We start from the raw sequence: 16,887 nt of genomic DNA on the forward strand, positions 1-16,887 counted from the left end.
CAAAATTGATTCTAGTCCAATTTGTGTTATAATGTGCTATATATTATATAGAATAAAAAAGTTTTTTTTTTAAAAGTTATGTTTAACTATAAAATAATAATGTAAATTAGATCTGAATAATTATTTATGAAATTATTAATAATATATTAATATAAATACAAAATTACAAAATCTTATATGAATTATAATATTTAACAGATAATCATTTGTTTATTTTTTGTGATAAATCCTAAAAACAGTATAACAATTGAGAGGACAGCCTATTGTTAATCGACATGCATTAGCTCGTCATCTAGTTGTGTGTCGTCAACATTATCATTGATTTTTGGCATCTCTTCCTCTTCTATATTATTTGTACTATCAATTAGTAGATCATCAAAATTATCTAAATCTTCGATAGCATTATCAATAATGTCTTCAATATTGCTATCATTTTCAATATTATCAATAATATTGTCTTCATTGTCATCATTATTATCTTCAGTATTATCTACAATACTATCATTAATATTGTTTTTATTAGTATCTGTATTATCAATAACAATGTTATCATCGGCTACTGGTTCGACAGTTTCATTGGTCACAGTCTCAGTCATATCCAACTCGCTATCGTTGGCCTCGAAAAAGTCATTTTCATTGTCCGAAGTCATTCGTCTCTTCTTTTGAGGCGGACTTTGACTTTCGGGACAAGTCTTGAAACTTTCGCCGCCGTCAGAGTCGTGACCAACGTTTAAGTCAACATTTGCTTCGGTGTTTTGGTCACCAATTTCGACTAAAACCTCGTCGTCATTATCGTTATCATCAATAGCTTCGAAGTCACGTTCAAAAGCTTCGTTAGCAGTCATTAGTTCCTTTCGATCGCCTATTCTGTTCATTATTGTCGACAACTTTTTCTTGACAATCTTGGACTTTGATGACTCAAATTTGTTGACAATAATCTTCATATTGTATTCAAAATGATTCAACTCTTTGGCATTCATTGGAATCAGATTCAAGTGAACGACTGCCGGCAATAGATAGTCTTCGGCAAACTTAATGTCTTGCGGCTCGCAATCAATCATTCGTTTAGTCAAATCKGTGGCCAACTTCGGGTGGCTTTCGTCGTTAATTAAATTCAGAAAAAATTTGATCAAATTTTCGTAATTAATATTTTTCATGCGCTGATCGTACAATGTTTGAACAGTTATCATAAATGACTCTTCGATAGCCGATTGGCCAACAATGACGCCCTGAGATTCAGCCAATGCATACAAACGCAAAAAATCGCCGATAAATTGAACGAGTATTTGGTTTTCGTCGGGTGTAAACCAAATCAGTATCAATTTGGCCAACAATTCAGGCGAATACATACGACAGTGTATTAAGAGTTTGGAGACGCCCTGAACGGCCGTCTGTTTGATTTCAAACAAATCCGATTCGAGTTGTGTATAGAAGAACTGTTTCAGTGATGTTATGAAATCTTCATCGCTGTCGTCGAAAGCCAATTGTCGGATATACGAGTTATCTTCGGTTTTGTCGCCGTTTTTGTCTTTTTTATCATCAAATATATTGATTCCGTGTTCACAAAGTGAATCAAAAATGCTTTGCAATGCAATCATTTTGATTACAACAACGTCTTTGAGAAAAATCTATATTTAAATTTAAAAAAAAATAATTTCATATATTGTATAAAAGTAAGACACAAAAAATCAACAATTCATTGATTTCATACTTCAATTAATAGATGTAAATATTTTTTGAAATATTGAGGACACGTCAGACAGACTAAACCGAGACAACGGGTGGCCGCCCGTCGGACAGACACATCATCGCTGAGAAATCCTGGCAAACACTGGAAACATTCAGAAACAACAAAAATATGTCATTTAAAAGAGTAAATCAATAAAATAAAAACAAATTTAATTCAATGAATAATTAAAATACAAACCACTTTCTCGATGTGTGTCTGCATAACTGCGTTTACTTGACTAAAGTCACTGAATTCAAGACAACTTGAAAACATATGAAGACATCGCATCAGTGACTTCGGGTGATCCTAAATAAAGTGAACACCAAAACAAAATTTGTTATAAAAACACTCTTCGAAAATAATCTTTTTTTTAAAATCTAACAGTAAATGATGGCAACGATGATGTTCTGGTGCTTATCTGTAGCGATGATGTTTGCGATGATTGTGAAAATGATATGTTATTAGTGGCCGATATCTTGTCCTGAATGGCGTTCAGCTCCTGTTGACAATCAGTTAGTTTGACATTAATTTCTTGTGTCTTTTCCGACTCTCTTCTTTCATCATCATTGCCATCCATTTCTTGTAATTCAATTCTCAATTTATCAATCATTTCAATCAATTTGTTTTTTTGGTCTTCAAGTTCGCGACCAGCAGTTTCTTCGGCAATCGAATCCAAGTCATCTGATGCGGCGCCGATAGCATTGAATATTTCGCTAATTATTTCGACAGTAAAATCCAGAAAAGTTATATTATCGGTAAAACCTTTTCGGGCCAAACATTTCATAACCGGTGCGACATAATTGAGAAATTTATAGCCAATCGCATCGTTCATCAGTATAACTCTCAGAGACTTAATCAACATTTTTCTTTGGGCTTCGTCTCCAATGTCCAACAGTAGTGAGACTTTCATAAATTGATTGAAAATAAATTCAAAGTCCAGCGCGTCTTCCATCGACAAGTCCTGTTCGATGACATTAGTCATGAATCTAATTTAAAAACAAATAATAAATTTAAAAAAAATTATCATGGTAAATTAGTTTTATAGGTAATTAAATTTAAAACTATACATACTTTTCAAGATATGAATAAAATAGTGGTACTTCAGGCACTAGTAGATCAAATAAGTCAACATTTTGTACATTGGATTCATCGGGTGATAAATTTTGGCACTCATTGTCATTGTAATCAATATCATTGGTTGCAGAAAATTGTTGAACAACATTAAACTGATCGTCAGATACAGTATTATTACCGGTAGTATCGATCGGATCATTGGATTCAGTCATCGGTTGTGGTGGTGGTGATGATGGTGGCGATGAAACGTTAGTTTTAATATCTTTGGTCGCAATTTTATTTGATTGACAAAACTCGCATAAAAATCGCCACAAAAAGATATTCTCGACATTTAACGAAACACTAAACAGACGTTCTTTTGTCAGATTTTGTGCACAAAACTCTTCGACCAACTGATGAAAACTTGTCTTTGGTTTGTTGTCGTCGTCACCGAGTTTTTCACTCAACAAATGCTTAAAATATATGATTAACATCTTCTCGATTAATTCGATATCTGTTTGGATGTCCAAAGCAATCAACAGTTGAACCAAATTATTGTCGCAACTCTTGACCCACGAAGGAATTAGAACCGATTCGACAACTTTCCTGACGGCTGGACTGCGGTCTTTGAGACCGTTCTTCAATATTGTCAGCCGTTGTTCAATAGTAAAGCATTTCATCTGCAGTTTGGATGCAATTTGATTGTAAGCTATAAAACAAATAAAAAAAATATATAATTTATTTAATAATTATTTGCAAAACAATAAAGAAAACAATTGAATACCAGTTTTGCGGATAAAATCTTTGACATCACGAGTGGCGCCAACAAAATGTGTTAAACTTTGCTGCAAAGCGGCCATCGATTTCAAACAATTGTGACGAACTTCGGGATCCGGATCGTAGTCCAAATGGAAATGTATGGCCAGAATCACCAGATCGTTGTCATTACTGGAATCTTGAAACCGATGTAAAGCCATAATAGCGGCCGCTCTGACTGACGTCACTTTATCGACAGTTCGGTCGAGTAATGCTTTTCTAATCTTTTCAAACATATCTTCGCTGATGTCGTCCAACTCGTCGGACAGCAATCGGATTAAAAAACAGGAATTCAGACGGCATTCAACTTTTGTTGAGTTGGTATACGGTATGACCACATCTTCGAGTATGGCATTAATCAATTCGTGTCGCAACTCGTCGTTGTCGCCGTTGAGCGTCAAATATCCGCCGTTGCCGTCATCGCCTCTACCGGCGCGGCCGTTAACCGTCGGATCAATTTCAATGGTTGCCGGAAATGTCAACAAATATTTGACAATAAAAGCTATAGTATTTTGTGTGTACGGCGATCGGCTATCGGGAACCCATAGCGAATACTTTACGTCGCGGATCAGCTCTCTGTAGAACTCTTTGATCGATCGCTTGTTTTTCGTATATTGTCGCTGAAGACACGACAACCGGACCAAACATTCGGTATGTTTGTCGAGACGTTGCGAGTCGTCAAAGATGGCACGCATCGCGTCCTCGACGTTCACCACCACTGGCGCCGATGACGGCGGCGGCGGTACTGAGCGACGCTTTTTTGACGACTTGTTACCACTTTTGCGGTTTCTTTGTTTACCCGACATGTCTTCAATACGGCGGCGGATAATGTCTTTTCAATTACTCTATCTGTCTGTCTGTTTGTTTGACAGATATATCTTCAGCTGTTTATACACTAAACCATATCTTCCTGTGTTTTGATTGTTTTTGTTTGTTTGTTATTGTTTGCAAACAATTCACAAACAACGTTACAATATTTAAAATAATAATTATTATAAAAAAAGATTTATTAATAATAATAATACTAAATAAATAATAATAAATTATATTAATATAATATTTATAAATAATTTTATTTTAAAAATATGTTAATTATGAGGAAAATTATATAATTTATTTTAAGATTCAAAATTTATATGTTATTATTATTATTATTATTATTATTATTATTATTATTATTATTATTATTATTATTATTATTATTATTATTATTGTTGTTGTTGTAAATTATAATAAATTTTACTAATAAATACAATGTACTACAGTAGTATTATTTGAAATAACTTATTTTCTTTACCAAAAAATTATTATATAAGTAAATATCAAAATGATTAGTTAATCATTGTTTAGTTGTTTTTAAAAAAAACTATTTTAAAACAATTTAGTCTGACTTTCTGTAATAAATATATATATTTTACAAAAAAAAAATTTACAAAAAAACTACCTTAATTATAGTTACAGTAAGTAAGTACACTAAACTTATATCTAATACCATTTTAAATTATTAAAATTTGCCAAAACAGGTATAGTATTTTATTTTTATTATTATTTAGTTAAAATTTAATTATAAATATTAAATAATCATTATAATGGTTATAATAATTTTGCTATAATTTTGACAAAAAATGGCATAATCATATTTATTGCTTATCGTAATATATATAATTTAGATACAATATATTAATACATAAAATTATTATAATTTAAATCTTACTGTAAATAAATAATTAAAAAAAAATAATTAATTAATAACAAAGTTTTTTTGTCACAATACATAAGCTAAAATTTTTTTTTGACTAAAATACAATATAATTTTCAACAACAAAAAAAATATTATAATATCAGTAGAATATACTGTGTATATGAAAAATAAAATATAAATAACAATAACTTTTTTTTATTATTTTAAAATATTACTTTCAAAGTAAACACTTTGGAGTTCAAGGGAAGTACTGTTAAAGAGATTGACAGTTGTTTTGGACACAAATAAAAATAATTGTTTTAATAATTTATCTGTAACTTAGAGGTAGTTTTTCTTCAACGGACTTTCTTGAGAATTCGTTTTACTTGAAAGACCACATCTTCGTGAGGCACACGAACCAAATCGTTCAGTCGTTTCAGCAGAAGTTCGGTCGCCTCGAAACCATAGATGGCTGAGTACAGTGTCTCCGGAGATGAGGCTTTGTATTCGACAGGAAGATCTCTGGGCGTAAGCTCGCGAAGACATGTAATGTCGATAATGTTGGCCAAGAAATTGGTCACACGTAAGACCAGTTCCATGTCGTGACTAGAGTCGAGCAGTGCATATAGATTTGTGGGCGCCTAAGAAAAAAGAAGATACCAAATAATAATCTTATGTTTAGAATAAATGCCTAATAATTAGATAATCACTTAGACATACCTTAGCGGCCAATAAGTAGGGAACCATTTCTGAATTTGACGATAAATTGACCAACAGTTTGCTTGACTGTAATCTAAGCGAAGTGTTCGGGTGCGACAAAAGGCACAAATATTTATCTATTGCCGACACCATTAGTATTTGATTGTAATCTTTAAGCGCCAAATTGGCCAGAGCTCGGAGCGTCCAATTGGTTAAGAGATCGTTGTCCGATGTCTTTACGTGTGATATAAGCAATGGAATGCATTCCTATCATACATACAATTAAACACATAATTCAATGACAATTAGCCAGTTGTGTATCACATAAAACTCTAATACATACTCTAAGCAACTCCTGTGCCCTCTCACTGTTGGCCACATTGGCCACGGCATTAATGGTAGCTGTCTGTACGGCACGACTTCTATCGGAAAGTAATTCATATAACAGGAGAACACATCCCGAGTCGCATATCGTATCCTTTAATTTATAGGATTTAATTAAAAAATTAAAAACTACAGAAAAAAACTATTTGATTTAATGTCCAAACAAAATGGTTAAAACAATACATACGATATTCACAGAGAAAGCGCAACAATTGGCAATTACAGACAGTGTCTTAATTATGAGATCTTCGTCGCGACTCATGAGTAAAATCGTCAAACCTTTGGCGTCCTGTTGGGACAGATTTGGCTGAGATTTGCCAAATAGTTTGTCAAGTTTTTTCTTATTCATCTGGATTTCCGTGTCCGACGGCACTGATATATTGACGGCACGTTTAATACCAATATTGGTGTTTCGATCGGTGACCACGACATCCAAATTGTCTGATACTGATCGATAAAGTCGATCAGTGGATTCGTTGAGCGTCCCCAGCGATGGATCGGGACTTGCACTGCCCGATAGGTTACGTTTCGGTGTATTACCGCAACTGCGGTACTGTCTGTTTGGCGTCAAATGATTGCTACCGCCAAACGATCGGCGAAACTGAAAGTTAGTTGTATTGACAAGACGTATGTTTAGTTCGCGAATACGTTCTTCGATACTCTTAGCCCACGGCGACCACAGTTCGGGTGGAATGTTACGGAAGGCAGCCGTACGCTCGCGTTGGCCAATCGGTAGAGTCAGATCGGTTTGCGATGAAGCGTTACTTAGCGAATGACCAAAACAAGACGTTACAGTTAATGCATTGTCGGCAGTGTGTCGACTGTCCGTCACATCGCTTTTGCGTCGTTTTCGGGACTTTTTATGGTGATTGTTGTCCACGCGATTGCTGTTACCTCCGCCCGAACTGAACACATCGCGTAATATCGAAATACCGAAGTAGGCAATTCCGGCCATCAGAGCGCCGGCCAATGCAATCTTACGGCCCGTTTCGTTGTCCATTACCGGCAGTAAAGACCGGAATTGTTTAGTAAATGAAAAACAATTTCTCAGTTTTTTTTGTTTTGTTTAGTGAAGCGATGTCTTTGAAATAATCACTGAATTGTCTGATGAAATGTATGAAGTTTTTTTGAAAAGTGATATATTATCGACCATTTTGGCCACTAATAAGACAACATTCGGCGGTAATATTTGAGACAACTATTAATGAATAATAATAATGTGGTCATTGTTTACCACTTTTTTTTAATTATTATTATGTTATTCACGATTTGTATGTCTGTATGACCTATGAATCGGTGGATAAACCGATCGATAAAATACATAAAAGATTTTTGTGTTTAGTGTTGACATCTAATGCATTCAATTGAAAATAGAGTGATTGATACACAACAACAACAAAAAGATAGAAATTCCTATACAATATTAGTTTAAAAAAATTAAAATAATTATATATTAAAAAATAATTTAATAAATTAAAGATAAAATAATTTATCAATAATTTAATACTGTTTTTTCTCTCTAAATGAATATAGCTATTAATACATAACTGTATAATAATAATTTTTTAAAAATAATAAATAAATGTAATTCAAGGTACTACCTGGAACATTGACAACACTAAATAATATAGTCACATGATATTTGTATTATTTTGTTTATATTGTTTTTATTGACAAAAAAAAATTTTTTTTACAGTCAAAGCAATTGAAGTGATATTAAGCCTAATATTTGAAATCTAGTTATCAATTGTCTGTCAATCTATTGATGTCTTTATTATTATTATTATTACACGAAAAAAATGTCAATCAATTTGCTGACCGAAAGGCTTGTCCGCGAATCGCTGGTCTCCGTCCAGTGCACACAAGTGACCGCCGATCATCATTCGGTTGCCAATCTGTACTCCGATGACCAACGGCTGAGACAACAGGGTTTTAGGTAAATTTGGTGCATGTCTTATGTGGGATCAAATTTAGGTGATAGTAATTAATATATATATATATATATGACCCGACCGTAGGACTGAGAATTTTGTTCGGCCACCGGTTGACATTATTATCAATTGCCGCGGGTTTGCCGTTAATCTGCGCGAATTGGAGATCGGTCTCAGAGTTGGCCAAAATAAATGCCATTCACTAGAAGTTTGGTCATTGTATGGGTCTTCTGCAGCAACCACTGCCGTCGCCAGCGGACATAAATCACAAGATTTTCAACTGATTGGCCGACAGTTTAATTGCAATGATTTCGATGTTTTGTGTCTACGAAATGTCAGTTTTCGGCCAAACAATGTACTGAATGGTCGTCTGCCCGATAAGTGTTCACCGGATAACTGTCCAAATAGGTTGTCGTCTGTGAAATCCGAGACATTAAAGTGTTTCAAAAATTGTTTTAATATTCAGTCGTTGAAGATTAGGATTCTCAGGACATTCAACTCAACTGTTCCCTGTTTGAGGTATTTTTGTTGTTTGTAGAGTAATGTGTATTAAATTAATTTTTAAAATTAATTTTTTTTTTTAAAAAGTTTTGTGAATATTATGTGTCAACCCGTCCGTCAAACTGATCCCGAAATTCTTAGCAAACTTCGCACTATATTTACCACTCAAAATAGCGGCCAAAATGTGCCAAAAACTGTCAGCTTTTATAATTCTGGTGAAGATCAGACATCTTCATCTGAAACTAAGAGTAGTTCCACAAGTGTTTCCAATAATAATAATAATAATAATTGTGATCCAATTTCACGGAAACGCCGTTTAGATTGGTTAGCCTCACAGCGATTGGATAGTCAATCGACGGCTTCCATTCCCGAAGAGTTTATCGACTGTATAACCAATGAAATAATGATTGATCCTGTTTTGCTACCGTCGGGTCATTCAATAGACAAGACAACTTTGGAACGATATCTCGCCGAAGAGGCCAAATGGTGTCGACGACCATCTGATCCATTTACACAACTTGTCTTTACTGGAGACAGACATCCCAAACCTAATTATATACTTAAGCAACGAATCGACGAGTTTTTAAGCCAATTGAGCGAACAGTCTGTTATAAGTGACGACCGTTTGGAGCCATCAACTAAACGAAGAATTGTTGGCTATAATTGTGTTAATAATAGAAATAAATTGATTTCAAGTAAACTCGTCGCTACTGATGTCGGCATCAGTAATACTACTAATATTAGTGATAAACTGGAAAGTAATAGTAGTATTGTTAGCAATGTTTTACAACAAATCAGTTGTCATCAAAAGTGTATTGTCTGTAATGTTGATCACTGGTCGGCCGATAAATCAATAGATATATACAAATTGTTGTGCTGTCACCTAATCTGTGGACCAGAGCTGAGAAGTAAAGTTGCGGAAAGTACTGATAAAATGATTGAATGCAATGATTGTAAATGTTTGATGAAAACTAATGAAATTTTAAAAGTTAATCGTTTTTCATGACAATTATAGTTGAGATCTTTAAATTTAATTTATTGATAATTAAAAAAAACAAATTACAAAACTTTACGTTTACTATTTTGTGTACTATTTATTATGTGACAGTGAAAAATATCATTTCATGCAAAAATTTAACAAATTAGTATATATATTTATTTGTATATATAATTATTGTGATAAACTTTTTTTATGAAAAACTAAAATTTCTTGTTTAAAAATAATAGTAAAATTCATTTAAATTGTGGTGTAATATAAAAATTCATTCATTCATTAACTAAAATTCATTATAATTTCTATAATACAAATTTCATGCGATAAAAAATAAACTCATTGCTAACTAAAATTTTTTTTTAAAAATAATAAAATAAATTAATTAATTAATAGGTTTAAGTTGAGCCCAATTGGGACCAACTTTTACGCGAACCGGTAGGTCGACTGAAAAGTTTTTCAGACATCTTTCCATAGAGTCTTGAAGACACTTAACAAATGATTGGACATCCCGTTCCAGTACTTCATACATCAATTCGTCATACATTTGTAATACAAATCGACACTCAATTGGTTTTATGGTATTCAATAGATTTTCTTTCATCGAATTCATAGCCATCTTCACGAGATCGGCAGCCGATCCCTGAATAGTAGAGTTAACGGCTTGTCTTTCGGCTTTTGACCTCAACATCGAATTCGAACTGTTAATGTTCGACAAATAACGGCGTCGACCGCTCAACGTCTCGATATAACCTTTTTCCCGACACTTATCGACAGTTCTGGTAATAAATCTTTTGACGCCTTCATATCTGCCAATAAACGACTCCATAAACTCTTTAGCCTCATCTTCGGTAATCTCCAGATCTTCAGCCAGTGATTGTTCTCCCTTTCCGTATATCATTCCGTAACATATCTTTAAAAATAAATGAATACAATATTATCATTAAAAAAAAGATTAAGAAATTAATTATTTTAATCCATTACTTGTTTAGATTGTTGTCTCTCATCATCGGTCACCTCATCGATTGGTTTCGTTCGCCAAACGGATGCAATACTTTTGAAGACATCGCCGCCACTGTTGAGTACTTCTTGTAGTTTTGCATCTTTGGACAGATGAGCCAAAATCCTAAGCTCTAACTGCGAGTAATCGGCGGACACTAACTGCCAACCCATTCGAGAGATAAAACATTGTCTCAAACTAAACGAAACAGTTGTCTGTTGGCTATCATTATCATCTAAAATGATGTCATCGACAGTAAAATCTTTATTAACACCAATAAGATTTGGCTCATGCATTGATATCCTGCCGGTTGATGTCCAGTCATCGCACAGACCATAGATTTTATACAAATCCAAATCAGTGTCATAAGTGAGATAATTCTTTACTGGTTTAATGGACTTTTTCATAGCGTAATCAACTTTACGCCAATCGAGTATCACTTGTGGTAATGGATTTGAGGTCAATGCGATCAGTTTCTTCAGTGCCAACTTCGATGTACTCAAATGTTTCGGTAGTTTTCTATTGTTACGGACATTACCACCACCTACTGCTTTGGCTGTCGTTTTCGTATTCTTTTTGATGTCATAATAGTTGGACAATAACTTCATGTCTTGATATAAAACTTTAGCGATTTCGTGTGGCTTTGACAGTGCAAACCTTACGCCTGATATCTCATAAGCTTTGGCCTCTAACTGGCGTTTGGTTTCCTCCAGCAGATCCAACTGTTTGCTCATATAGTCATTATCAACCACCAGTCCATTCAATTCCATGTCTGATACCGTCAAACGCGATGACATCTCTGTCTTCATATAGGCTTTTAATTGATGTTTCGTTTCTAATTCAGTTAATATGGAGTTCATTATCGGAAAAAGTAGACCAATGGACAGACAGTCTATGTCCACAATCTTAGTTCGCAACAAATAGCTATACTTTTCGCAGTAAATCTTCACCAATTGCTGTACAGACGTCGGTCGTGATGATTCGGGATCTACTACCCAGTGGCCAACCCGGACATCGTACCAATCGATCGATGACAACTGATCCGCACTTAAATTGAAACATATTTTCAATACTTTATAACACATATTGATATCAAATGTAACAATTTTCGACTCATTCTTGAGTTTAGTCTTAAAATTGTCTCTAAATTTGTTGAGTGCATCAATGGATTCGATATGATAGACAATGTTTTCACCCTCGAAGTTAACTGTTACCGAAGTCATCACTTTATTATCATAACCCAAATCCAAACCATTCAAAGTCGAATCATTATTAGACTTCAATCGCGGATTAATTCTCGAACCGATCAATCGGACAGAAGTAATGTTTTTTGTTTCAACTTTGAAATCAATGGCCAACACCTTCTTGAGCCACAATTTGTTTAACAAATTATCAATTATTGATACGTTTGATGAGTTTATAGTCAAAACGTTTAGTTTGTCGCCAATATTAATGACCGCGAACTCTGATTTATTGACCACCGAACTGGCGTCCGATTGGCCAGACTTTTCCGAATCCAATGAATCATCAGATAATGGCGGAAAACTGTCGCTAAAACAATCTTCGGATGTCACCGAAGTATCTGATGATACAGAAAATGGTCTTTTATTGAGACGTTCGGCTAATTTTCCTGAAGGACTTGGACTGGAAAATCGTTTGGACGAGTGATCAGATGACGATCGACTGCCTATAGTATCACAATCTTCGTTGTCCACTATTTCTTGTTCTGGACAACGATTGGCCAACAAATCTGTGCTCAGAGTCGATATGTCTTTCATTGATACTTCAGCAGCGTTTGAATCATCACATCTGTGACTATGACTTTCGTTCATTTTATTCAAATCACAGTTAAGTCGATCCCATGAGATATCGTCTAAACTATCGGTAAAAGCGCCAAACGACTCATCCTTTAGTACTCTATTAGTATTAGTATTATTATCAATGTTTCCAAATGATAGTGAAGTGTTGCCACACTTTAGTTTCAAATGAGATCGTCGGCCAATATGTGAGGGCCCGGCAATCGGTGTCGACGACATAGTGGAGGGTAGTCTGGGATCAGATTCTGTAAGATCTAAGAAACAAAAGATTTTGTGAGGTCTTTAGCAAATATTTGGACAATTATCAGACAGACATAACATTTCGCTTTTAATGTTTGAGATTACGGTAAGGATTACAAAAAATAATACAATTAAAAGGATTTATTTAGAAATATTTATTATATCCCAATAATAAGTTAATCAAATATATTAGCAAAATATTAATATAAATTAATTAATTATATAAAATTAATTCAATTTATAAACAAAAGACAATTAAATAGTATTAAAATACAGCAAAAAACACAAAAATCAACGAATAATTAGAATATTTTGTACAAAAAAAAATCTAAGCGAAAGGTTTTGCCGCAACTGATAACAAAAGATTAAGACTTGGGTTTAGATCTAATTTAACGATAATAATAATAAAGATTAACGAAAATGAGATAAATGTAAATTACGATCGTTATGATGGGTGGATGTATTGGACAAACAATCCATGGGTGACAACACTGTTGGTACAGTTGTTGAGGACTGTTGTTGTGGATGAGATCTGTTTGGCGACACAACGCCGCCGTTAATAATATTATTATCACATTTTGTAGTCTCAGTGGATTGTTGTTCAATAAAAGACATGTCTTCTATGCTATCGTCACTATTGTCGATACAATTTTCTTTAACATTATTAGTGTCGATCAACGACTTCTTCGGCTGTGACAAGAGTTTCGTAAAATTTGTATCAATTTTTGGCTGTTGATGAACATCATTGGACTCATCGGAAAAGTCTTCGGCTAAACGATCGCTAGGATTAGAGTCTGTACTCGAGGCTTGACTTAAATCATAGACCTTAATGCCGACATCTTTGTTGACCAGTTCTTTGGCCTCATAGATGATGGCTTTGACCATTTCGCGTACATTCATGGCTTTGTTGAGAGTCGGCAGCCAAATGACCGACTGTTCCGCAGAATTAGTTTTGTCGAACGGACCCGAATTCATAAGAATCAGTTCAATATCCGAAACATTTTCGACATTAGCCAACGATACGACCGTATCGTAGCCTTTATTGTAGAGAATACGAGCAATGTTTGACGTTAGCGATGCAATTCTCATTAGATCAATGAGCTCTCGTTGGACACCAAAAAATAGTCGACTCTGGAACTGTTCGATTAGTATTTCCATATTATGCCAACCGAGACGATTGCAAAATGTGGTCAACATTCCGGCAAAACTACTAGAATTTTGTTGCATCGATTGGAGAACACCTTTCGATATTTTGAATTTGTTGGCCACTTCTTTGAGCGGTATTTCGTGTACCAAATCATGCAAAGCTAGTGCTGAGTAAAATCGTTTGTGTATTAGATGTTCTTCGGGACGAAAATGTCGACTCTTGCGAATCATAGTCAGTATGGTATTCTCCGACACACCGACCAGTTTGCCTACACGCCGCATATCGACATCCAGTTTGGACCAAATATCCAGATAGTGTGGCCAATCGATAGAGTCTAATTGATCACTTAAATTGATTGGTGTCACTTCGTACAGTAGATGCAAATCGTTGGCTAAACAAAGATTGACTTTGGCTTTGTTCAGTTCGCTCAATATGAATGCTCCGTCTTTCGGTGAGATACCCGACGCCAATACGGCTTTACCGAATTGGGTGGGAGTTATCTTTTGTTGGCTGCCATCGGAACCCTCGGACAAACTGTGTATGAGTTTTTCATCGCTCAGATATTTAAGAATGTCTTCAATGATGGATCTCGTTATCGATGACAAACTGGTCGATGCCAAGAATGTCTTAGAAATATATTCAGAAATATCTTCATATGTGACGGCTGTTCCGTTAGCAATAATCTCAAGTATGGCTCGTCTAAGACCACTAAATGAATAATCGGAGACATTTGACTGAGAATCGGTAATATCGGTGTTTAGAAGACAACTATTGATTGGTGTTAAACCGTTACGCAATAGTTCTTCAGCTTTCTGGCGATTGCTATCAGAGCACATGAGTATACTCTCACCCATAGTGTCAACACCTTGACGGCCGGCTCTACCGATCATTTGTCGATAGGTTAGACTGTCCATCATATTTCCGCGAAAATCTAGTGGCGACCGAATAATGACAAGTCGTGCGGGAAGATTAACACCGGCCGACAGTGTCGATGTGGCGCACAAAATCTTAATGACGCCGTCACGAAATGCCTGTTCAATGATAGCCCGTTCGTCCATCGATAGGCCTGCGTGATGAAAGCCAACACCGAAACGTATATTAGCTTCAATTGACGGATCTTTGCCAGCAGAACATCGTTCCAACTGATGAAGAAGTTCTTTAATCTTATTGTAGTCGAGTACGGATGAGATCTTTGACCTATAGTCGCGTGTCTTATCGTTGGCTATTTTCTTGCCGGCGCCCAACTCGAAGATGTTTGATGCCAGCGTACGGCACAGTTTCTCGCACTGGGCTTTTGTTGAACAAAAGATCAGTGCACCCAAACTGTTGACCATTGTCTCGATGGCCAAATAGACCAGATTCGTATCGTCAGTTCCATCACTTCTCCTAATATTATAGTCTTTGATATCCAAACGCCGGTATTCATTCATTTCCGATGAATCATAGATAATATCGCCGATACAGACTCTTTCGTAGAGAGGAACGGGCCTGAAGTCGGTTACATAGAGGGCTGAGTCGAGCCAATTGGCAATATCTTTGAGATTAGGAATCGTAGCACTCATTCCTACGATTTGTATTTTGTGATTGACTTTTGATTTCATAAACAATATTTTCGTTAACAATAACTCCAACAGAAATCCTCGTCCAGAGCTGCCTATCATATGAAGTTCATCGACAACAATGAGACCAATTTCATTGAGTTTGTTGTCTTCAATCAATCTTAAATAATAATAAAAATACATAATTAATATATAAAAAATTCAAATCATTTTTTAAAACATAATTAACAAAAAAGCTAATTACTTGTTAATCATATTATTCGCCTTCTCTATGGTACACACGGCTACATCAACTCTGGCCAGTCCTCCTCGGGGGTTAACACCGCCGGCAAATGCGTCAACACGAACGCCAACCGATCGCAGGACACGTTTCAACGATAACATCTTCTCCTGGGTTACCGAAACAAATGGCAATATAATGATAGCCTTCTTCTTGTGTTCTAACAATTGCTTATATAACAAGATATCGGAAACCATTGATTTGCCGGCACTTGTAGGCGCCGAGTATACCAGATTACGGCCTTCGAGAACTCCACTTTTGCTAAGACATTCCACCTAACGGTTAATAATAATAAAAAACAGGGAACAGTACTATTTGCTGGAAAGTTGCTATCAATTATTAATAATCTTATCAAACCTGCCAATCAAACAATCGGGTAATGCCTTTACGGGCATAAAACCGATGTATGGACGACGGAAAACTCCAGTTGGACAACAAATTGCTGTCAATGTTTGCATTGTTGAGATGACTACCACTCGAATTGCTGTCATCGCCGGAAAAGTTAATCTGAATACTGTCACCAGATTTCAAATGATTGACAGTTGTCCGACTGCGACTACGTGTCCGTTTGAGGCCCGGCTGTCGGACCATCTTTTGTTGGCGAGTCTGTTGTTGTCTTTTTTTGGTAGCATTTTTCACTGCTGTCCGATTCATGTGGTGTCTGTTCATTCAATGTTATGAACCGTTGTTTGCTTATCAATCATTTACTTCATGTTAAGTGTGTGAATGTTCTATGAAATCAATAGGAGGAAAGTGATGCAAACTTTTTTTAAAAAGCAAATTTGTTACTAAAAATAAAAAATTAAATCCAAGTTTTTTTTAATAATGATATATTTAGTAAATATAATCTAATTAAAAAAAATTTGATGAAAAACTATAGGATAATTTCGCGCATAATTTGTTTTTTAAATATCAATTTACAATAAATTTATAATTAGTTTTTTTAAATTTTAAAAACCATAAGTATATTTGAAAATCTCTCGCGACTCACAAATATATTAATAATTATTCAATGCATTCAATAAGTTGTTTACGATTATTATTGATTTTTTCTTTTGA

General features: G+C 34.9%; 4 protein-coding genes across 4 annotated transcripts; 1 reads left to right on the top strand and 3 right to left on the bottom strand.

The window, feature by feature from the left end:
- Positions 1-266: 266 nt before the first annotated feature.
- On the bottom strand, positions 267-4,539 carry LOC128954749 (condensin complex subunit 3-like). The gene is made up of 6 exons (XM_054300345.1): positions 3,567-4,539; positions 2,801-3,491; positions 2,112-2,715; positions 1,928-2,035; positions 1,712-1,831; positions 267-1,628 (listed from the first exon to the last, which is right to left on the bottom strand). Exons 1-6 carry the CDS (start codon positions 4,402-4,404, stop codon positions 267-269), a joined length of 3,723 nt encoding a protein of 1,240 aa, XP_054156320.1. The 5' UTR covers positions 4,405-4,539.
- A 1,005-nt stretch (positions 4,540-5,544) lies between these two features.
- LOC128954775 (uncharacterized) lies at positions 5,545-7,708 on the bottom strand. Its single transcript, XM_054300374.1, has 4 exons — positions 6,550-7,708; positions 6,322-6,456; positions 6,000-6,245; positions 5,545-5,920 (listed from the first exon to the last, which is right to left on the bottom strand). Exons 1-4 carry the CDS (start codon positions 7,360-7,362, stop codon positions 5,636-5,638), a joined length of 1,479 nt encoding a protein of 492 aa, XP_054156349.1. The 5' UTR covers positions 7,363-7,708; the 3' UTR covers positions 5,545-5,635.
- Positions 7,709-8,066: 358 nt separating this feature from the next.
- Positions 8,067-9,808, top strand: LOC128954780 (RING finger protein 37-like). The gene is made up of 3 exons (XM_054300380.1): positions 8,067-8,298; positions 8,381-8,812; positions 8,882-9,808. Exons 1-3 carry the CDS (start codon positions 8,162-8,164, stop codon positions 9,798-9,800), a joined length of 1,488 nt encoding a protein of 495 aa, XP_054156355.1. The 5' UTR covers positions 8,067-8,161; the 3' UTR covers positions 9,801-9,808.
- Positions 9,809-10,170: 362 nt separating this feature from the next.
- Positions 10,171-16,881, bottom strand: LOC128954750 (DNA polymerase theta-like). Its single transcript, XM_054300346.1, has 6 exons — positions 16,820-16,881; positions 16,186-16,559; positions 15,793-16,103; positions 13,283-15,708; positions 10,770-12,856; positions 10,171-10,698 (listed from the first exon to the last, which is right to left on the bottom strand). The coding sequence occupies exons 2-6, from the start codon at positions 16,495-16,497 to the stop codon at positions 10,171-10,173; spliced, it is 5,664 nt and encodes a 1,887-aa protein (XP_054156321.1). The 5' UTR covers positions 16,498-16,559; positions 16,820-16,881.
- Between the last annotated feature and the right edge of the window lie 6 nt (positions 16,882-16,887).

This window comes from Oppia nitens, unplaced genomic scaffold (assembly GCF_028296485.1).
Source record: "Oppia nitens isolate AA-2021 unplaced genomic scaffold, nextdenovo-longstitch-racon4-pilon3 scaffold29_pilon_pilon_pilon, whole genome shotgun sequence".
NCBI lineage: Eukaryota > Metazoa > Arthropoda > Arachnida > Sarcoptiformes > Oppiidae > Oppia > Oppia nitens.